A 22,235-nucleotide genomic window follows, 5' to 3' on the forward strand; every position below is an offset into this window, starting at 1 on the left:
GTGTAAGTAATTATGATGAGAGATATAAATCATAAAATTTTACGAATGATTATCATGGTTATATGATATGGTTTGAACTATGCGCATGCATCTTCACTGCTCTTTCCAGCGATGTTAAAGTCCATGTTCTAGGACCCTATAATTTTTTTTAAATAAAAAAATATTTTTTTATTTAAAATAAATTCTTTTTTTCACATAATTAGTAGGAAGTAAGAAAGGGTAAATTGGACAATCATGATTATGATACGATTAGAATTCAAATTCCACACTATATTAGTATTTCAAAATGGAAACGCATGCAAAAATTCATATTGGAGGACTTTGGGTAGAATTTATTGATATATTACTTTGTTTATCTTTTACTCAAAGTCCATGGGGCTGGTATGAATGTAAATAAATGGAAAAACTATACAATATAGCCACTTTTAAAAATTAGCCAAAATATATTTTTTGTATATTAATTAAGAATATAATTATTTTTGACCGAATGTATAAATGACGCAGAGCATGAACGATTTGCACCCAAATCTATAGAGTGCGACGGGCGGTAAAAAGGATTACAATGTCGTTTGTATAGTGGCAGATCTAACCACAATAAACAAAAATTAGTAGTAATAAATAAAAGAAAGTAAAAGGTAACCTTAAGAAAAAGGATTAAGGCAGATGTTGAAGGACGTGTTTTTATCCCATAAAATATTAGCAAGATTAGATGTATAAGTCGTCGGTGGATCTAGCTGTCAGAAAAATGGAAAAAACAAAGCTCAAAAAAGGAGAATAACGTTAACAAGGCACGTCAACTTTCTCTCTCCAATTACTAGCATAGCCCCCTTAGTAAATTACAATTATGGTAATTGTTGGTTTAAAATCTAGTCTACCGTGCTACTAGGTTTTTCGTTTTCCTTTCTTTTCTTTAAATCTAAGGAAAGGCAATTGAAACCATAATTCTTGCGGAAAAAATTAAATGATGTAATAGTAATTGTGATACAATAGTAGGAATAGATACTATTCTCTATGTTCACTTTTACTTGTATACTATATTAAAAATATATTGTTATTTTTATTTATTCATTATACTAAATCAAAAGAAAGATAATATTTTCTCCCTGTTTTACCCTTGTCATTAATTACGCATTAACCAAATTATTTCTCAAGACTTTTGAAAATGCTATCATTATTATGGATAAAATTATAAAATATATATTTTATTTATTTATTATTATTAAAGAAAGTACAAAATCAAAAATAGACAACTAAAAATGAACGGAGGGACTATATTCTATTCTTTTTGTTTCTTTTTTTCCCCTGCTTTTGCTAACGATATTGTGTAGGCGAGTTTCATTCAGCTTTTAAAATAGCAAGGAGAGACCAGAGTTAATATTCCTCACGTAATTCGCACTACAGAAGGTCCCCATCAATCCAAGTCGTCTAATAAAGTTGCTCATTACCAAGATGAAACGTGTAATATCATGAAAATGAGATGATAGCCATTAAATTAAAGACAATAAAAATTTGAGTAAATTTCGTGGGCGGTCATTCAATTTTGTGTTCATTTCCCAAATTTTTTTTTTCTTTTGTTACGTAAAAGTCTTTCAACTTTGTGTTCATTACCCAAAAGTCATTTTTCTTTCTTTTGTTATACAAAAATTATTTTACTATGCTCTAGTTATCACAATAATCACTTTGACCAGATTTTACAAATATTTTACCTGAAAAGTCTATTATGCCTTTGACATTATAAATCCTTTCATTTATGTAATACCTTCTATATTATATGCTATATAATATACTTTTACCTAAATATTTTACTTATAATTAAAATAACTTAATATTATTTTATTTATTATATTTATAATATATTCGTACATTTAGTTTTTTCTTAATATTAATTTTCAAGATATATAAAATAGCATTAAAATATTTATCAGTAACATTACCGTGAATAAATCTCAAATCCACGTTCTTAATCATGCTTAATGAAATATGTTTAATAAAAATTAAAAAATCAAAACTCATTGATTTATCAACCAAGCCATACCCATTAATTTAATAAATAAAATACTCACATTTAGCAAATGACACATCAGATTAATACTTTCAAATAAATAATATTAACATATAAAGTTTTAAAAAACTTAATATTAAACACAAATATCTTTGGAATTTCTTTTAAAATTTTATTGACTATTAAAAAAACTATCATTTGTTAAACAAATATGTTTTTATTATTTTAAATAAATATTAAAAAATAAATATTTTTATCATTTTTATATTTAAAATATGTTCATGTTTGAATATGATTAAACAAATTGAGTGCCATGAAAAAATTAAATGTATGGATATATTATAAAAATAATAAATAAAATAATTTAAAATTATTTTAATTATAAGTAAAATACCTAAGTAAAAATATATTATATAGTATATAATATAAAAGGTATTACATAAATGAGAGGATTTATAATGTCAAGGACATAATAGACTTTTCAAGTAAAAGTATTATAAAATCTAGGCAAGGTGACTTTTGTGATAATAGAGCAAAGTAAAATAATTTTTTTGTAACAAAAGAAAGAAAAATAATTTTTGAATAATGAACACAAAGTTAATGATTTTTACATAATAAAAAAAATATATATATATTTTGCGCAAGGAATACAAAATTGAATGACCACCCATTAAATTGACCGTAATAATTTAATGCCCAGTTTTGCCCTTACAATTTTTGAAAAATAAATTGACACTACTCGACTACGTATTTACCATAACAGCGCCAAGAAGAAAGAATGGGAAATTCCTTTGTCCCCTCTACTCTGTCACGAAAAGGCGTAAGTTTAGGGAATAAAACAAAATAAGAAAAGGTTTTTATATGGAGAAAAAAGTGGCAAGGAACGTGATCTTTATAGCCCCAGCAGATTGCCATCATCGTCCTTTAACGTGGAAAAAGCACCAATAAAAGCAGATTCTCACTACCCCTGTTGGGTGTTGGCTGTGGCATTCTGTTCCTTTATACGTCATCAGTTGAAACGTTCTTAATTGTTTCTTAAAATCAAATTGTTTTAATTATATTTTTCTACTCAAATTACACTAACAATTTTAGGAAATCTAAACTCCAGGACATAATTTTAGGAAATAGCAAAATATGAAAAGAGAAAGTGCGGCTGACTGCTCACATCATCCACCCCACACTACAGCATCCCGATCTTGCAGCTAACAGAAGCTTCTCTTTCTCTCTCTTTAGAATTCTTTGTGGAACAAAAACCGGAGATGATTTGGGAAAAGAAAAACAACTTAAGATAGACCTTAAAAATAACACCATGAGAGTAGCAGCTCATCTTATGAGTATCTTTTTCATACTATCACTGCTTACATCTTTCACAGTTCAGTTTCAAGATTTGGTTGCCAAGGAAAACACCAGGAGAATTCTGCATCAGCCCCTCTTTCCAGTTAGTTCAACACCACCGCCGCCGGTAGAGCCGGTCATTTCCAGTCCAGACCAGCCTTTCTTTCCAGAAGTCCCTACTGGGACTACACCAGATCAGACACAGCAACCTCCAGCAAGTCCAATTAATGGAACTCCAGTGTCAAATCCAGTTGCCACACAGCCAGCAAAGCCAGTCAAGAAAGTGGCAATTGCAATATCAGTTGGGATTGTCACCTTGGGAATGTTATCTGCCTTGGCATTCTACATTTACAAGCACCGCGCTAGACACCCTGATGAAACTCAAAAGCTTGTAGGGGGCAATAATCAGAGGATCAATGAGGAATCAAGAATGCCACCTTCTACTTTCCTTTATATTGGGACAGTTGAGCCATCTGCTCAAACAACTGTGACTCAGTCCAATGGTGCTAATGCCTCACCTTATCGAAAATTGAACTCTGTTAAAAGATCGGATAGGTATAGGCCAAGTCCTGACCTTCAACCCCTTCCACCACTTAGCAAACCCCCACCCCCTCCTAGCATGGATTCACCCACTGCAATGTCATCATCTGATGAGGAAAGCCGTGACACTGCATTTCATACTCCACAAGGCTCCTCTGTTAGCAATGAAGAAGGTTATTATACTCCCAGTTTAAAGCAGAGTTACCAAAGCAACAAGAATTTTGTCCCTTATTCAAAGAGAACTTCTCCAAGATCGCGCCTTTCTGATTCATCCCCTGATGTAAAACATGCTATAATACCATCCATTAAGCAAACTCCAGCTCCTCCGCCACCACTGCTAGAACCACAAGGGGGTCATTTAGAACAACTTCCACCTGAGCCTCGGTTGGAGTATACTAAGCCAGCACCACCATTTGTGCCGAAAAGGGCTAAATTTTCATCACCACCTCCTCCTCCAGACATGGCAAGGCTTCAATTGATAAGCAACCAAGCCCAACAAATATCGAAAGCACCACCACCTCCTCCGCCTCCCCCTCGTCCTCCTCCACCCCCACTTCCACTCTCAACACCCCCCAAACCGGGAGGACTACAAGGAAGTGTTCTTTCGACAGAATCAAGGAGGAGTCCCACTCCAAAAACGACATCAGGGAGTGAGAAGAGAAGTTCATCTGAAGAGGAAAACGGAGATGCCAGTTCAATAGAAAAACATGATTCTGGCGATACAGATCCTTCCAAGCCTAAGTTGAAGCCTTTGCACTGGGACAAAGTGCCAGCAACCTCTGATCGAGCCACAGTGTGGGACCAACTAAAATCAAGCTCCTTCCAGTAAGTAGAAGATCAAAGATGTTAAGGTCCGATTACCAGCAACACTAATATCTTATATAAGTACTACCTTTTGTATTGCAGATTGAATGAGGACATGATGGAGTCACTTTTTGGATGTAATTCAGCAAATCCAGTACCAAAGGAAGCAACAAGGAAATCAGTCCTTCCTCCTGTTGAGCAGGAGAATAAGGTACTTGACCCCAAGAAGTCACAGAATATTGCCATAATGTTACGAGCATTAAATGTTACCAAGAATGAGGTTTCCGAAGCCCTTCTAAATGGTATGTAATCTCTCATGCCTCTGCACTAAAATTCGGATTCAGTATTTTGTACATACTCCGGATATGCCCAAACAGGTGAAACTGCAATCCTTTTTTGCCTAATCAAATAAATGAATAAAGTTTGGTATGTAACAAGCATATACATTAAATTCTGATATTGCCTAGGACCTATAGATTAGAGAAGATTTAGAAAGGTTGAATCAAGTCCATTACTAGAAATAGCCAGCGAAAGCATTTTTCATATGGTATTTTTCCTGCATACTTTCATTCTCCCTGCGATGAGAAAGCCATTTCAAATGCATATCTTTCTAGTTCTCCAGCTGTAAGTTCCTACACAGTTGCACCATAGTGATCATGCATCTAACCCATAGAATTCTCAAGAATTTCCTAATACCATTCCGTGCCTCAGAGAATATTCAAATTATCTCAGCAGAATAAATAAAGTTTCGTATTTCAAAAGTAAAAGCTTATTAGTTCCGCTTCTCATTTAGGCAATAACTCCAACCTCTTTAGAAGAGCAAGAAAACAAGAACAACAGATATCCAAACAAACATGAGGTCCCGCATTTAATTCAATAAACAATTTGAAGTATTTAGACAGAGTATCCTTTCATCTGTTTTTTAATATTTGTAGTATGCCTGAAAACTTATCTGTGATTTGTCTTGCCAGAAAATACGTGTTCAACATAATAAAGAATTTTAGCTAGAAGCAGCATATCATTTTCATTCTTGCTTTTAATGACTTTGTGAATCTCCCTGAAAACTCTATCACCATTTTGCCCAACCAAACTTTTAAGACATTCATGCTAGATCAACTTAAACTACATCTATTGTCAGAATTTTGTCTCAAGTTGTGCCATGTTTTGAACCACGAGCGTTAAACATGGCAAGTGCACCAGAGGACTTAATTAATCACATATCTGCAGTTCTGCATATACCAAAATAATTTACGTGTGATACAATGTGTTTATGTGTTGCAGGAAATACTGAAGGATTGGGGCCTGAACTTCTGGAGACTTTGGTCAAGATGGCTCCAACAAGAGAAGAAGAGATAAAACTGAGCGAGTACAGCGGAGACACCTCCAAATTAGGGTCTGCAGAAAGATTCCTCAAGGGAGTGCTTGATATACCATTTGCCTTCAAAAGAGTAGAAGCCATGCTTTACAGAGCAAATTTTGTTGGTGAAGTAAAAGATTTGAGAAAGTCCTTCCAAACCCTTGAGGTACTATCAGCTGTCTATTTAAATTTATACTGTCTAGAAGAGCTTAAGGGTCATTTGTATTCAGGTGTTAATCGTACGTCAATATTTTGATTAGGACAAAAGGCTGATGCTTATTCTATAAACTAGGACATTCTGTATGTGACCCAGATAACTATTATTGGACGGCGAATTCTTCCACCAATGTACATTAAAATAGACTAATTCAGACTACGATTTCTCAAGAGTTGATCAGATGTATCTGTACCCTTTTATTAGCTCGTTTTAACCCTTCTTTACACAAGCATTACTGAACTCAATGACTGTGATTTCTCAGGATGATGTGACATAAATATGTTACTCCCTCTATTTCAAAAAGATTGACACTATTTCCTTATTAGTCCGTTTTAAAAAGATTGGTACCTTTCAATATTTCCTTAATAGGAAGCATTTATAACCACACAAATGCTATGACAAGTTTCAAAAGTTTTAAAGCCACACAAATGCTATGACTTATTTAAGACCACTCATCTCAAAAGTCTCCCCTTCTTTATTTTAAAGTTTGTGTCAGGTCAAACTAGGACAATCTTTTTGAAAACGGAGGGAGTATATATTGACGCCCCCAGGGTCTTAACTGCACTAAAACTTTTACATTAGTGTTCTTTGTGCCTGAAATTAGAGTTGAATTTAATGCCTTCAGTTACCTTATTAGCATGGATTACCTTTCTAAGAATCTTGACTACAACAAATTATTCCACTGGTAAACTTGAGCCACTCTCAGAGGAATGCTGTACTAGTTACCTAAAAGACCTTATCTAGGCTAAATATTTTCTGCTAATATACCTGGATTTAGACCTTTCTTCCAATAATTTAAAAGAATAATAATAACCCTGGTGCATTGCACATCATATGGACAGGTAGCCAGTGAAGAACTGAAGAATAGTAGACTATTCCTCAAACTCCTAGAAGCTGTTCTAAGGACAGGAAACCGCATGAATGTTGGAACTAATCGCGGTGATGCCAGAGCTTTCAAACTTGACACTCTTTTGAAATTAGTAGATATAAAAGGAACAGACGGGAAGACAAGCTTGCTGCACTTTGTGGTGCAGGAGATTATCAGGTCGGAAGGGCTGAGTTCTGAAGCCCCAGGCCATAATCATTCTAATAATGCAAACATCAAATTCAAGGAGGAAGATTTCAGGAAGCAAGGGTTGCAGGTTGTTGCTGGATTAAGCAGAGAACTTGGTAATGTCAAAAAAGCAGCAGCAATGGACTCAGATGTCCTGGGCAGCTATGTCTTGAAGCTTGAAGTCGGACTTGATAAAGCAAGATCAGTTTTGCAGTATGAAAAGGAAGGTACGCAAGGTAACTTTTTTGAATCGATGAAAGTGTTTCTTAAGGAGGCAGAAGATGGAATAGCGAGGATCAGAGCAGAAGAAAGAAAGGCCTTATCCATGGTCAAACAGGTAACAGAATATTTTCATGGTGATGCTGCAAAAGAGGAAGCTCATCCCCTGAGAATATTCGTGATCGTGCGAGACTTCCTCTCCATATTGGATAATGTGTGCAAAGATGTTAGGAGGATGCAGGATCAAACAGTGGTTGGTGGTGCAAGATCATTCAGAATAGCTTCAACTGCATCACTACCAGTCTTGAACAGATATAATGTGAGACAAGAACGGAATTGGGATGATGATAGCTTATCTCCATGAAATTTATGTGAAAATAATTCAACCATCTCATTAATGGACAAGCACAGATGGAGTATGCTGATGGAAAAGAAACACCAGATTGAAGCAGTCTCACATCTTCAAGGAGACACTAACATTTTGGTGCTAGCGGGCAAATATAGCATTCAGCTCCATGAACAAGAAGCAGTAAGTGAAGAAACAGTACAGAGATTAGGCAGTCTATACGTCAATCCTTCACAAAGATACAGAAGATTAGACAACAAAAATTCTAGGATTCCATGTAGTTATTCGTAATCAACCTTCAATGCAAACGAATCGATGTGGGGTAAAGGGATTATCCCTCTTTTTACTTTTGAGATGGGTATAGACCTAGGCATAGTCCTATTCATTTGTAAACATAGTCAAGAGACATAAAAATTCAATGCCAGGCAACACGATAGTCGGATCTCTATTTTGATAGTAAAATGATGCAATACAAAGAAATTATTTCTCCTTTATAGAATAAACATTCTTTACACTTTTGACTAGCTTAAGTCCCCTAAAGCTGTTTAACCAGCAAATTAAGTGGATATTATGGGAAGCATGCCGGGAATTAGGCCCCGCAGGCCGCAGCCACTACTAATACAGAAGATGAATAAAAACTAAAACAAAGTAAAGCATTTATGTAGCCTAATCAACTCTTTGGATATATAAAAGCCCTTCCTAATGTAGACAGGTGGATCCAACAAATATACAGGATGTATTTTACTTATTGTCTTATACTTGGAGTTTTATACATGTAATAGAAATTTTAAAGATAAATTGTAAAGATATGTATATATATTTAGCAGGTGCATCTAGTGACATTAAATTCAAAATCTGCCTTATGTAATAGTAACTGCATCAATGATCAATACTAGTAAAAATTCATGGTAGACATACCAAATGACTTTAAAAGTACCTGCTTTGCTGCTGCAAACCTGATCAGTAATTGTACTCAGTGGCGGAGCTACTCTTATAGGAGGTCGTCGAAAAATTACACCGTGTAGAATAATGTAGATAGGTTAATTAATTTTTAAAAAAATTATGTATATAAACTATTGAATCTCCTTAACTTATTCGTGTGTCTATTTCTTTATATTTTAACACATGGAAAACCTGGCTCCGCGCCACTGATTGTACTAGCTCCTTATCATATATGCAATAGATAAATAAAGGGATCGGAATTTGCATGTATCCATCTGTTGTTGAGTGATCGAATGGGAATAATGGGTAAGGTGAAAGATCTCAATTTGAAAATGACTGCGTAATTTTTCCAGTGGATGGGCAAGCTTGTAAATGAAAGAAGGGTTAGGGTACACAGGCAAGCAGACATACCCAGACAGATGACAAGGCGCGTAGGTTCGTCAATGGCTACAATTCCCCAACGTCACAGCACGCAAATATGAGTTGAGTAAAGGCATTTTGTGAAGCGATTTCACTTTCCCCAGTAGGAGGCACCATTTATTTCTCCTGGGTGCGAATCGCCCTTCTGACTGGCTTACTCTTTTTTTCTTCTTCTTACACTGTTTTGTTTTCAATGTAAGTGACACCCTACCTTTTAAATTTGTTCCAAAAAAAAATATATTTTAAAAATAATTTAACTTTAAACTTTATTTTATAATCATAAAAATATCATTGTTATATTGTTCTAAAAATATTTTAAAAAGTTTTTGAGTCAAGTTAAATAGTACCTCATAAAATGAAATATAGGGAATATTCTATTATTATTATTATTACTCCCCCATCCTTTATTTTAGTGGACCGAAAACAAAATTTTAGATCTTAACTTTACATTAATATTAATATAGTGAAAAAATATAATTATTAAATTTTTCCTTGAAAAGGCGATCTGATAGAAATGTTTAGGTTGTATAAAAACGAAATGGCATTGTACATTAGCAATGTTTCAAAACGAAAAAAATGTCATGTAAATTAAAGCAAAGGGAGCATGATGAGGGTTCATTCTTAGTACAAACTAATCGAATATACCACTGATGCAAGAAAAATAATGCTCTAACGGAATTCCATACTGACCTCTGCAAGGAGCAAACAAAATTTGGAATTCTTTTCTTTTTCTCTAACGAGATTTGGAGTTGAAGATTCGCAAGTATTAGGAGTTTCTGATCTCTTTTTCTAAAAGCACCATTAATAGTAGGCAAAATAGCTTCCGAGCCACTTATAACTTGTACCCGTTTGTCAATTCGGTAAATGAACTTACAAGTTTCTCATTTAAACACTTGTACTTGACGGAATGAGTACCAATAAACACCTCTGACCATTGACCAAGTCTATGTGATAATAATATGTGTGACATAACAATAGTGTGTGCATATCATGCAAATCAGACACGTGATGCAATTTGCTTGAGTAATTAAAAATAAAAAAAAAAAGATAAAAAGTAAAAAAGAATAAAAAATTACAAAAACCCACCCGACACTCCATCTCCCCATCCCCTTTCCCTTTCTTTTCTATTCTTTCCCCTGAAATCACAAGTCCTTCTGTTTCTCTTCTTTTTTTTTTCATTTCCATTAGAGGCTTTGAAGCTCTTCACTGTACAGCAATGGTGGATTTATGCTCCATAAAAATACCTCAAATAAATCAATGATCTGACTTTCAGATTTAGGTGGGAGGGTTTTAGGTGGTCTTAAAGATATAATCAAACACTCAGAGTTCGAGAATTAACTAACAAATTAAGCTGCAAGATATGCCGGTAAGTATATAACCTAGAAATGCCCTAGCTAAGAGAAAACGAAATACATTAAATTTGTGCAATGGAATTGATACAGGTTCACAAACATGCATTCAATAATTTGGTTTTATTGAAGTCCGATTATTGAAAGAATGTAACTCAAAATTTCCAAGAGCTTGACAACGCAGAGAGAAAAAAGAGCACCTGAATAGAGTGGAGAGACTGCTAGTGGTGGCTGAGACTTGAAAGTGGGAGGGTTTTAGGTGGCCGAGTATTGAATATGGTGAAATGGTGGTGGATCGGCGGGAGCTTTGACTATGAAGGAGAAGACAAAAATTAATTTTTTAAAGAGGAGGAGAATAAAAATCTGGTAAAATAATTTTTCTTTTAAACTAGGACCCACAAATTACACATGTCAAAGAATAAAAGGCTTAGTATATGACGTGTCAGTCATGTCACAGCGAGTGAAGAACACGTTCAGTCGGACGTATTTATTAGTATTCAGTTCATCAAGTAGAGATGTCCAAATAAAAAAAATAAAAGTTTATATACCGTGTTAACAAACGGGTACAAGTTTAAGTGGTCCGGAGGCCATTTTGCTTTAATAGTATAACTTTTAAGTATTGACTCATCGATAAGTTAGCAGCGATTAAGGATAGTTCGGAGGCAGCTAAGATACAGCTGAGAGCTCAGAGCAGTGCAGCTCAGCTTTCAGCAGTATGATATCTGAACCCTTTGCCGAGGGCGTATGTAGCATTAAGGTGACAGAGAATTGAACTCATAACTTTTGATACAAAGTATAAATTTATGCATAAATATAGTAGATATGAACCCTTAACTTTAAAAATATAACGAGTTCTGTGTTAAAAATCTTTAAGGTTGAAACCATAGAGTTTATATCCTTGATCCGCCTCTACCCTTTGCAATTACATGGTTGTTGGTAATTACTGTAGCGAGTGAGATTAAATGTTGGTAGTGGATTGTTAGTTACTGCAGCAAGTGCGAATAGATATTAGTTGAGCTAGCAACTTAGTCTGTTATCGAGCTCAAGTTAGCTGAGTAATGTATTTGTGCATTGATCTTAATACATAGTTACAGTGAGTTGTATAAATTACATTGTAGAACGTGTAGCTTGCCAAAAAGTTCCAATTTAGTAGTAAAAGATACAATGAATTTTTATCTGTTTAAAGAATGAATTCAATAAGGTGCAACAGTGATTGGTTGTATTGCAAATTATGTGGATTCAAATGAGAAGAATGGAGCTCCAGAAATGCTCTTGGATCTCACTATCTTTCTCACCAATATTCTCCATTTCATTTCATCCTTCTTGTTCTGTTTTCTTCTCTTCTGCTTAAAATTCCTGCTTAAACATTAAAATCAATAATTAATCAACCTATAAACATGATCACTTTTGATCGATAAAAATCAATAAGTGACTGAAGACCGACTGATCTTCAGTATTTGTTCTTGTTAGTGCAGGGAAAAGAATAGTTAAACAAACCTGCACAAAGGAACACGACAAACATCCGAATTGGCACAAAGGCGAGAATGCAATTCCAAAACTTGCCACATTCTCTTGCAGTGGATGCAGCCACCAGGGACTCTCAACTTACACCCGACAAAGTGACGAATGAGCAATTCTAGCCCCTTGCACGCTGCATACTGGCATGGTTCTTGATCCTCCTTCAAAACCTTATCGTGTGGACCAATTGTACGACAACCATCTTTGCATATGTGAACCAAGGCTTCCATTGCCTCATATAACTGCATATAGATTTTCCTCTCATTGTTCTTTCTCACCCTTTCCTTCTCCCTCTGCAAACAAGTCATCATATTATTATTAAACCACTTAAAGGGGATAAGATCCATTCTGAACATATGTGGGAATTGAGATACTACTTACTATATCCTCATCAATTACAGATCTCAAAATCTGTTTTTCAAGCACAGGGTGGCTTTGTTTCATGGCATTCCACCCTTCAGCGGCTGATACAGGCTTAAGATGTTTCAGCATAAAACGGTGACAAAGAAGGCTAAGCCGAGAGGCATCACACAAGAGTGCCAACTGGAAGATATCAACCACATTTTCCGTGGTTAATCTTTGCTCCAGCTGCAGCTCACATTCTCGCTTTAGGTGAGGGACCGCATATGCATGTGATAGCACCAACAGACTTAGCCCATGCTCTTTCATTTTTTCTTCCTCATACCTGCAATGTGAAGAATGAAAATAGAGAGAATCAGAACCTAGTTATTGTCATTCAGATAATAAATGAAACTATACTGCGCTATCTCAAAATTAATTTGGGTTATTTATCACTTTATAAAGATGGAATAACTGCCTTGCCGTGCCTGAAACTGATTGTTCAGTCTTAGAAAACAAACAACTAAAGAAAGTTAAGTTAAATATTCAATAAGAGAACAAACCAAAAATAATTTAACAACATTATTGACCTTCATGTGAACCCCTAGAAAATATGGTTAACGACTTTGGAAACCAGATATGCACGTGCCTAGGAGCCAAAACACAGAAGTGATGTCAAAGGAGAATCAAACTACCTGGAAGAATATAAGAATCTGATGAATACTTGAACAGCCTCAGGTGGAACCCCACTTATCGAGATGGATCGCTGATGACCACAACGACCACGTGCTCTTGATTGTTTCAAACTCAACATGCTTTTAAATACTGGAGAATTCATTCCCTGTTTGCATACATCGCCGGAGGTCATAACTAATACGTCTAAAAAATTTCTATGGAAAAAATATTTTCTGTGCCAAAAGCACCCGAGTACTACTCTAAACGCGCACAATTGTGTAAAGAACTTACCAAAATACTAGTATGCGCATAGAGGATGCCACCGTTATCTGTATTAATAGAGACGTCGGCTCTATAACCTTCATCAAAGAGGCAATCCCACGTATTCTTTGTAGCAGTAGGTGTGCAGCAGTATTTTCTCACTGCTGATTTCCTCGTTACAAATATGTTAATCTCCAGTCGGCTAGTTGTGAAAGCTACTGGCAATGGAGGCGGGTTTGGCAAGGCTCTCACCCGCGGAGATTCCTCATTTCTACTGTTCATTCGCTTAACGATCCTTCTGCAGAAGAAAAGTTGAATCACTATTAATAATGTATCAAATTGGAGATTCAAGTTTCGAGGAAAAGAAGATTATTCGTCATCCACTACACTTTTTAAGGTAGCATCAAACTGATACTATCCTGAATCCATTAAACGAAAAAACCACTTGTTTTCTTCTCTCGCCGCAAATCCAGAGAAATCCAGAGGAAAAGAAACAAAATAGGTGTTTGATTATCATAAAAGAAAATGCAAACGGTAATTGTGTTCTTCTGGTTTTCATTTCATCATTTTATATTAGATACCTAAATGGCTAAATCGTTTGGAGAAAAACATATTGCAGGTTGAAAGCTAGAGATTCCAATTGCAGGTTCAAATAGAACCTAAACGAGAACTGTTCTTTTATGATCCACGACAAGCTAGAGGTATTCCTCTAATGCTCCGGACCCGGCCCATTCGGGTAGCTATTAAGAAACGATCGTCAGAATTTTTTCCAAGCAATGAAGAAAGTTCACGGTTGGATAGAAACGCAATGAAACGGTGATTGAATCAATCAGTATGCATGGCATTACCTTGTTAATTACTCGACCGGAGGACAATATGAAGAAATTAAGGGAAACAGCTTCCTGGTTTTCACAACCCCCTTTGATCTCTGCTCTTCCAAAAATTAGAAAAGAAACGTTTCTCTATCAATCAATCTGTGCCTCGATTCCAAATTAAATAGCTTATTTGATAAAAAAAGATTTATTTTTTTAATCAAATATCTACAGATTATATTATGTACTAGAGATCAAAAGTTGGTTGCAGGTTACGCACCAAAATTGTTCACCTTTCAAACCAATCTATTAAAACCCCAATTGTTACAAAAATAAGACGAATTGGCACCAGTCCTTAATTATTGACAATGCCTGCCTTCACCAGCAAATGCCAGACTCTTCTGGCAACAATTGGGAGATTGGATCAAAAGGAAATAGAGAGAGAGAAAGAATAGGAGATTGGAAATGAAGGTGGGGGTTGATTATTTAAAGGGAAGAAAGGATCCAAATATGGCAGGGTGTTGAACGAATAGATAAAAATGTGATGACCTGTATATGTGTCAGCTCCTATGCAATGCCGATGTTTCCTCTGACTGACCATTGATAGCTAATATAATAAATAGCCAATCGGATTAGGCAAAACCGAGTGAATCTATCTAAGTCAAACTTAATCCAACCGAGTGGTGCTTTAGAAAATTATTACTAGTATTATTTGGCTGATTTGATTTCGTATATTTACAGAAAAATTGTAAAAGACAAAAAAAAAAATGTAAGAGTCTATAACATCTACTAACAATTATTTAATGATTAAGTAATTTATATTTGCCTCATAGCTCTAAGAAGAACTCTCTTAAAAAGCTTCTAATCCTAAATAGTCATATGTTGAGATATACTTTCTGGACTGTTTTACTTCAAGAGGAATTTTTTTGTTAAATTTATTTTCATTTTCATCTTTGATCAAAATAAGGAAGTGCCTTTATACTCATTATTACTTTTTAAATTATTTAGATTATTAAGTTTTTTCTCTTATTTATTCTCTTTTATTGTAAACCGATGCACCCCTCGTCCCCTACACGAGATGTTGATATCTTTGTATTGCAAATTTCATTTGCCTACATGAACCTGTAGTTGCGAAACAGTAAAAGTTACGACTTTTGCTTTTCATACCTGCCTGAAAATTAAATAAAGAAAACACAACATCAATTGACTCAGCTGAATGCAACGTAACTATTTAAAAAGAACAAAATAAAAATAATAGGGAGAGAACAAGCTTTCACGTTTTAACAAATTGACCCGTCATGCGTCAGCAAATCACATTAATTTTTTAATCTTAGCTAATTAGCGGTCATCCAAAATGTTAATTTTGCAGCATTTCAAGTGTTATATTTTGAAGCGTGAAATATTTACTTTAAAATCTTGAGACAGATATAAAATTTTGAATAGTAAATATAGAATACTATCACTGCAACTATTCTTTAAGATATTCAGACTCACCCGATGACATTGTGAATCTGTCACTGTGCTACAAATTTAATGGTTTGATCTTTAAGGTTTTTAATTTTAATATTATATCTTAAAAATTATGAATTTAAATTTAATATTTGACAAAAAAATTTATATTTATGCTTCGCCTAGTAAATGCTGAATTTAGATAAATCTGTTGCCGAAATGCATTCGCCACCGTTAAAATTATTGATCTCTGAGGCAACTCAATAGTCGCACAACTCTTTGTTAGCTCTGGTAATAGAATAATTAAGGAGCGACAACATCTAGATCGTTGTTTCAAACCTAGCTAATGATCTAAAACTACAATTTTCTTCTATTAGGAGAGACTACATCTAGATCTTTGTTTTATAAGTTCTACTCCGCTATTTTAATAATTAAGACCTGTTGTAAGTTTGAAAACTTTTGCAATTCGTAGGATTTAAACAACTCAATAAACTTTCTAAGTAAAATCTTTAAACAATGATATATATGTTCCGGATTACGCAAATAGACGGTTATATTCATTGTTTACTTTTTCTATTCATATACATACATTATACATTAATTATATATATTTAACACATATAATACATAAATTATATGTCCACCGGCTACTTTTTGTTTAAGTGATTGGGTGGACGGCTATTTAGATTAATTTTTCGTAATATAACAAACCCATTTCTCAACTCAAACAGTAGGTACAAATCTTGTAATAATGGATAAAACAATTAACCCAACTAGTCGTCCACCCAACCGCTTAAATAAAAAATAGCCGATGGAGGTATAATATATGCATAATTTATATATTATATCTGTATAGTTGTGTATAATCAATGTGTAATCTATATATATGATTAGAAAAATAAACAATCAATATGATCGGCTATTTGTATAAAGATCCATGGACAACTGATACACAACTTAAGAATAGTCATTGTTATGTAAATTTTTATGGATGTATTAATTTGATAATTTACTAGTATTCGATTTGCTTGAAGTTAAAATGTATAATCTAACTGTCAGGCTATTGTTCTGTTGGCTCTCTGTATAACTATTTAATTACTTTTAAAATATAATTTGCATTTATAAATACATTTTATCCGGTGGAGAGGTTTAATTGACTACTTGCTTCAACATTGATTCACTAATGATAGTAGGCATGTTGATTGTCTTCTATTTGCACTCTAACTTAGCTGCACTTTATTGATATTTGAATATTAAATAATAACAAATTGCTCTAATTAAGAATTTTATGCTTTGAAGGAGCAATTCCGGACTATGAGGACATTAAAGAGTGTTTTGGGGCTAATATGGAACATTGAAGGCCAATCGGAGGTTAGCGCGCTTAAAAAGAATCAACAACAACAACAACAACAACAATAACAACAACCTAGTAAAATCTCACTAATGAGGTCTGGGAGGGTAGTGTGTACGCAGGCCTTATCCCTACCCCGAAGGAGTAGAGAGGCTGTTTCCGAAAGACCCTCGACTCAAAAAAAAAAGACAAAAGGACAAAAAGGAGATAATATTAGTATCACAACAACAATCATAGGATAAATAGAAACACCATGAAATCCAAACGAAGGATGCAAAGCAAAGGGAGACAATATTAGTAAATATTAGTATCGCCACAATAATCATAAGAACAATAGGAACACCATGAAATCTAGAAGAAAGATGCAAAGAAAAAGCGATAACTAGTAAATACGACATGCACTGAAAAGCAAAATAGTAAGCCACAACATTGCCACTAGCTATCTTAGACAAAAAATCCTACATGGCTAGTCCCACAATGGTACGAAATAAGGCACGACTCAACTACCTCCTAACCTACAACCCTAATACTCGACCTCCACATCTTCCTATCTAGTGTCATGTCCTCGGAAATCTGGAGTCTCGCCATATCCTGCCTGATCACCTCTCCCCATAACTTCTTAGGCCGCCCTCTATCTCTTCTCATGCCCTCCACAACCAGCTACTCACACCTCCGTACCGGAGCATCTAGGCTTCTTCTATGAACATGCCCGAACCATCTAAGCCTCGCTTCCCGCATCTTGTCATCAATGGGAGCCACATGCACCTTCTCCCGAATATCATCATTCCTAATCTTATCTATCCTAGTGTGCCCGCACATCCACCGCAACATCCTCATTTCTGCTACTTTCATCTTCTGGATATGTGAGTTCTTAACGGGCTAGTACTCAGCCCCATACAAGAAGAAAGAAAAAAATACTGCAGAAAATCCTCCAGGTGTGCAGTCTATGCGCGGCCGCGCATGTCAGGCAGAAATTGGCCAAAGTGCACGGTCGATGCGCGGCCGCGCACATGCTTCCGATAAAAATCGCCCATGGCCAATTTTGTAATTTAAGAGGCGACTAACCTTGACCTATATAAAGCCCAGCTCGCCTAAAAAGAGGGTATCTCTGTTTTTAGAAGAACTTTGGAGGCAAGAACACAAAAGGAGCAATATGGAGAATTCTCCTACGAGTTTTTCATCATCTTCTTCTTAATTCCATTGTTGGTTATGACTTTTTATATTGTAATCTTGCATAGTAGTATGAGTAGCTAAACCCGTCATCTAGGGTTGATGGAATCAATTATTGGATGAAGTCTTGATTACGTTTTGATATAATTAAGCCGTTTTTACTCTATAATTGTTCAACTATGTGTTTCTTGTGATTAATTGAAAGGGCCCTTGATTAATCGTGTTTAATTGTCTAATGTTGCTTGAGAAAGAACACTTGATTAGATTGTTGTTGAACAATGCTACTTTCGAGTAAGTTAAAAAATTAATTACTTGAATTTAAAAGCGGGAGTAGAGATAACGAAGCTTTGGTGTGATATTTATGAGTTATACAAATTGTCAACTAGAGTTGTTCGAGAGAATGTTTCCAGTAAATTATCGTAATTGATCGAGAGATAAGTACGGTAAGCAAGAACTCATCATCTTTATAGAGTGTTACGGCGAGATTATAGCTAACATGTCAGTAATTAATCCGACAATTGGGAAAATCAATAACCCTAGATTCTTTTACCCTTGAATTCAACTTCATTCTTGCTTATTGATAGTTTTTATTGTCATTTTTCCTTAGTTAAAATTTTTTCTGTTAATTATCAAATAAAATCTTGAACTCTGAAAATTGTCTGAGCTTATCATTAGCGATACTAAAAGTTATAGCAAATAGGTTAGTTCCCTGTGGAATTCGACTCCGACTCCTGAAACGGATTATTTTTATAGCGACCGCTTAGTCCTTTTTATAAGGTATAGTTGGGCATGATCAAATTTTGGCGCCGTTGCCGGGGAACTAACGGTGTTATTTATTACAACTTGGAAGAGTTGCTAAGATTTTTAGTTTAGATCAATTTTCTGTGGTGTTAAAAAATATTTCCATTGATATTCTCACGTTTGAACTCTTCTGTGACTCAGGTGCATGCCTAGAAGCTCCTTGAGAACTGGTGAACTTTTTGAAGGACTCTCAGATCCCAAGAAAGCATTCAGGGCACTGAATCGGGCTAACAAGAAGGGCAAACAGCTAAAACAAGACGAACAATTCGAAATTGAAATGGATGACGTCGAGAACGTCAACGAGAACAATAGGAATGATCGAGTTGACCCAAACATCGGAGTGGTAGAACCTCTTGTGCCGAAAGCTGCTCTATATGATTGGGCGCAACCAACTGCTGATAACCTGGCCACCGCAATTGCAGTCCCTCAGATACAAGCGGAGACGTTTCAGATTACCAACAACATGTTGCACTTGCTGCAAAATAAAGGGATGTTCTCTGAGTCGTACATCGAAGACCCACAACAACATCTAAAGAACTTTCTATCAATTTGTGTCACTCAAAGACAGCCAAATGTGAATCCTGAAGCAATCAGATTATTATTGTTCCCATTCTCAGTGACTGGGGAGGCTCAAACTTGGCTGAATTCGCTCCCAATAAACATCATTGCTACTTGGGAGGAACTAGTCAAGCAGTTCTTAAACAAGTTCTATCCACCCAACAAAACTGCGAGGCATATTGATGAGATATTGCAATTCAAGCAGAAACCTATTGAAACTTTGCAGGAAACCTGGGAGAGGTTTAAGGGTATGCTGGTGAAGTGTCCACACCATGGCATCCCAGATCAGATGCTTGGACAGAGATTCTATATGGGTTTGGCTGACAGTCCGAAGGCTAATGTAGATGCTTCAGCTGGGGGTGCATTCTTGAGCAAACCATTCACAGAGTGTAAGATTCTTCTTGACAAAATGGCTCAAAATTCAGGCTGGATGACGAGAGATACAACACTCACTCTAATAGTGCATTAAGTTGCTCTTGACCCAAACAATACAAATGCAGAAAACATAGCCACTCTCATGACCCAGATGAGCTTGTTGACAAAGAAAATTGATGAGATGAGTACGAAACAGGTACACATTGTTGATACGACAAATGGAGGCCTATGCACTCCCTGTATAAATCAGCCATATGTTTGCTCGTGGAGTGGAGAGAATGATAACCAGGGCTTCAGAGAAGACATGAATTATGTCAATAATTTTGGGGGTCAGAGGCAAGGTGGACAGCAATGGGGACCTCAAAATCAGCAGTACAAACCAACCCAGCAACAATACAATACCATTCTAGGGGGAGCACGACCACAAGGCCAAGTCGTGCCTTATCAAAGGCAGCAGGGCTACAATCAGCAACACCAACAACAGTTGGCTTACCAATCGCCTCATCAACAACAGGACAGTAATATGATAGAAATCAAGGGCATGCTGCAACAACTCATTGGGACAAATGGAAAGATGCAAGAAAAGTTAGCCGCACATGATTCAGCTATTAAAGACATTGAAACTTAATTAGGCCAGTTATTTATGGCCTTGAACAATTGCCCACAAGGAATGTTGCCTGCAGACACAAACATCAATCCAAAGGAGCAGAACCCAAATCAGCTAATGGCAGTGAGTCTCAGGAATGGAAGGGATTTAAACAGAGGGCAAGAAGTTGCTCAATCTAGGAGAGACGCAGTGCCAATTACTCCAGTGACATTAGAGACCGACGAGTCAACGGAGCTCACAGAGGTTGTAATTGAACAGGCACAAGTTGACAAAGGCAAGGAGAAGGAGTTTGAACAACTCCCAGAACAGGTGGTGGAAAAGGCCCCTAATAAAGAAAAGACACCAAGCAGTGGGCAGAAGCTAACTCCTGCACCATTCCCTCAAAGGTCGGCAAAGCAAAGGAAAGATGATCAATATAGGAAATTCATGGAAATACTCAAACAAATTCAATTAAATATTCCGCTGATGGATGCTTTGAGGGAAATGTCAGGCTATACAAAAATGATGAAGGATTTGATGTCTTGAAAATTTAACTTCCAGGACATGTCTACTGTAACTCTAACTCAAACCTGCAGCGCGGTAGTGACAAGACCTATGGCTAAAAAATTGTCTGATCCCAGTAGTTTCACTATCCCATGCACAATTAGAAGTTATGCTTTTGCTAAAGAATTGTGTGACTTGGGAGCCATTATCAACTTGATGTCTTTGGAAATCTACACAAAATTAGGCATTGGCAGAGCTAGACCGACCTCAATGTTGCTGCAACTGGCTGATCGCACAGTCAAAAGGCCGACAGGAATTCTGGATGATATGCTCGTCCAAGTGGGGAAGTTTGTATTTTCCGCCGACTTCGTTATTCTTGACTGTCAAGTTGACGAAGAAATACCAATAATTTTGGGGAGGTCGTTCTTAGACACTGGGAGAGCATTGATCTATTGTGAGACTGGAGAGTTAAAAATGAGGTTGAATAATGAAGAAATAATATTCAATGTTCAAAAATCTATGAGGAGGCCCGACGAATTTGAGAATTGTTCGCTAGTTGAGGCAGTGGATGTAATACTACAAGAGAAGGATGAGACCCTTAATGTCAGAGATCCGTTAGAAGCTTTCTTGATGAATTTGGAAGATGTGGATGGTGAAGAGTTGGCAGAGTAGGTCATGACTCTCGAAAGTCAAGGGTTTTGGAAAAAGGGAACCCCAGTTCGAGCCACTACACTTAGAAAAAAGAGCAACACCACCTGCAAAGCCATCAATAGAGGAGCCACTACAGTTGGACATAAAAACGTTTCCAGCTCACCTTAGGTACGCTTTCTTAGGGCCTAACTCTACTTTACCTGTTATTATCTCATCCGGTTTGTTAATTGTGCAGGTAAAACAGCTCCTACATGTGTTACATGAATGTAAGACTGCTATTGGTTAGACCATGGCAGATATAAAGGATACTAGCCTAGCCTTTTGTATGCACAAGATTCTCTTGGAAGAGGGGCACAAACCTTCCAAAGAACATCAAAGAAGGTTGAACCCGAACATGAAAGAAGTGGTGAAGAAAGAAGTGATCAAGTGGTTAGATGCGGACATCATCTTCCCCATCTCTGACAGTAACTGGGTCAGCCCAGTTGAGTGTGTACCAAATAAGGGTGGAATGACGGTCGTGCAGAATGAGAATAATGAGTTGATCTCGACTCGTACAATCACGGGTTGGCAAATTTGCATGGATTATAGAAAACTGAACAC

At 36.0% G+C, this 22,235-nt stretch overlaps 3 protein-coding genes and 1 non-coding gene across 5 annotated transcripts; 2 read left to right on the top strand and 2 right to left on the bottom strand.

Annotated features, from left to right (window-relative positions):
• Positions 1 to 2,928: 2,928 nt before the first annotated feature.
• LOC107800915 (formin-like protein 6) lies at positions 2,929 to 8,336 on the top strand. Its single transcript, XM_016624184.2, has 4 exons — positions 2,929 to 4,702; positions 4,784 to 4,983; positions 5,963 to 6,204; positions 7,098 to 8,336. The coding sequence occupies exons 1-4, from the start codon at positions 3,312 to 3,314 to the stop codon at positions 7,890 to 7,892; spliced, it is 2,628 nt and encodes an 875-aa protein (XP_016479670.2). The 5' UTR covers positions 2,929 to 3,311; the 3' UTR covers positions 7,893 to 8,336.
• Positions 8,337 to 11,632: 3,296 nt separating this feature from the next.
• LOC107800910 (BTB/POZ and TAZ domain-containing protein 4-like) lies at positions 11,633 to 14,645 on the bottom strand. 2 transcript variants are annotated; one of them, XM_016624179.2, is made up of 7 exons: positions 14,471 to 14,610; positions 14,227 to 14,306; positions 13,409 to 13,676; positions 13,138 to 13,283; positions 12,485 to 12,788; positions 12,083 to 12,396; positions 11,633 to 11,941 (listed from the first exon to the last, which is right to left on the bottom strand). In XM_016624179.2, exons 3-7 carry the CDS (start codon positions 13,658 to 13,660, stop codon positions 11,815 to 11,817), a joined length of 1,143 nt encoding a protein of 380 aa, XP_016479665.1. In that variant the 5' UTR covers positions 13,661 to 13,676; positions 14,227 to 14,306; positions 14,471 to 14,610; the 3' UTR covers positions 11,633 to 11,814. The 2 variants fall into 2 exon arrangements, with proteins under 2 accessions (XP_016479665.1, XP_075090634.1); XM_075234533.1 differs by having other exon boundaries at positions 14,227 to 14,645.
• A 5,046-nt stretch (positions 14,646 to 19,691) lies between these two features.
• LOC142172346 (small nucleolar RNA R71) lies at positions 19,692 to 19,798 on the bottom strand. The gene has a single exon (XR_012701707.1). It is a non-coding gene; the product is annotated as a small nucleolar RNA R71 (small nucleolar RNA).
• Positions 19,799 to 21,095: 1,297 nt separating this feature from the next.
• LOC142171945 (uncharacterized) lies at positions 21,096 to 21,656 on the top strand. The gene has a single exon (XM_075235673.1). It carries the CDS (start codon positions 21,096 to 21,098, stop codon positions 21,654 to 21,656), a length of 561 nt encoding a protein of 186 aa, XP_075091774.1.
• The last annotated feature ends 579 nt before the right edge of the window (positions 21,657 to 22,235 follow it).

This window comes from Nicotiana tabacum, chromosome 17 (genome assembly GCF_000715075.1).
Source record: "Nicotiana tabacum cultivar K326 chromosome 17, ASM71507v2, whole genome shotgun sequence".
Lineage (NCBI taxonomy): Eukaryota > Viridiplantae > Streptophyta > Magnoliopsida > Solanales > Solanaceae > Nicotiana > Nicotiana tabacum.

Excerpts from the sequence above, each read along its gene's own strand:
- LOC107800915 (XM_016624184.2), top strand. The coding sequence starts at position 3,312 with ATGAGAGTAGCAGCTCATCTTATGAGTATCTTTTTCATACTATCACTG. Across the intron at positions 4,984-5,962 it reads TTCCGAAGCCCTTCTAAATG|GAAATACTGAAGGATTGGGG; the intron begins GTATGTAATCTC and ends TATGTGTTGCAG. Across the intron at positions 6,205-7,097 it reads AGTCCTTCCAAACCCTTGAG|GTAGCCAGTGAAGAACTGAA; the intron begins GTACTATCAGCT and ends TCATATGGACAG.
- LOC107800910 (XM_075234533.1), bottom strand. The coding sequence starts at position 13,660 with ATGAACAGTAGAAATGAGGAATCTCCGCGGGTGAGAGCCTTGCCAAAC. Across the intron at positions 12,789-13,137 it reads AGATTCTTATATTCTTCCAG|GTATGAGGAAGAAAAAATGA; the intron begins GTAGTTTGATTC and ends TTCACATTGCAG. Across the intron at positions 11,942-12,082 it reads TGTCGTGTTCCTTTGTGCAG|GAATTTTAAGCAGAAGAGAA; the intron begins GTTTGTTTAACT and ends ATGTTTAAGCAG.
- LOC142171945 (XM_075235673.1), top strand. The coding sequence starts at position 21,096 with ATGGCTAAAAAATTGTCTGATCCCAGTAGTTTCACTATCCCATGCACA.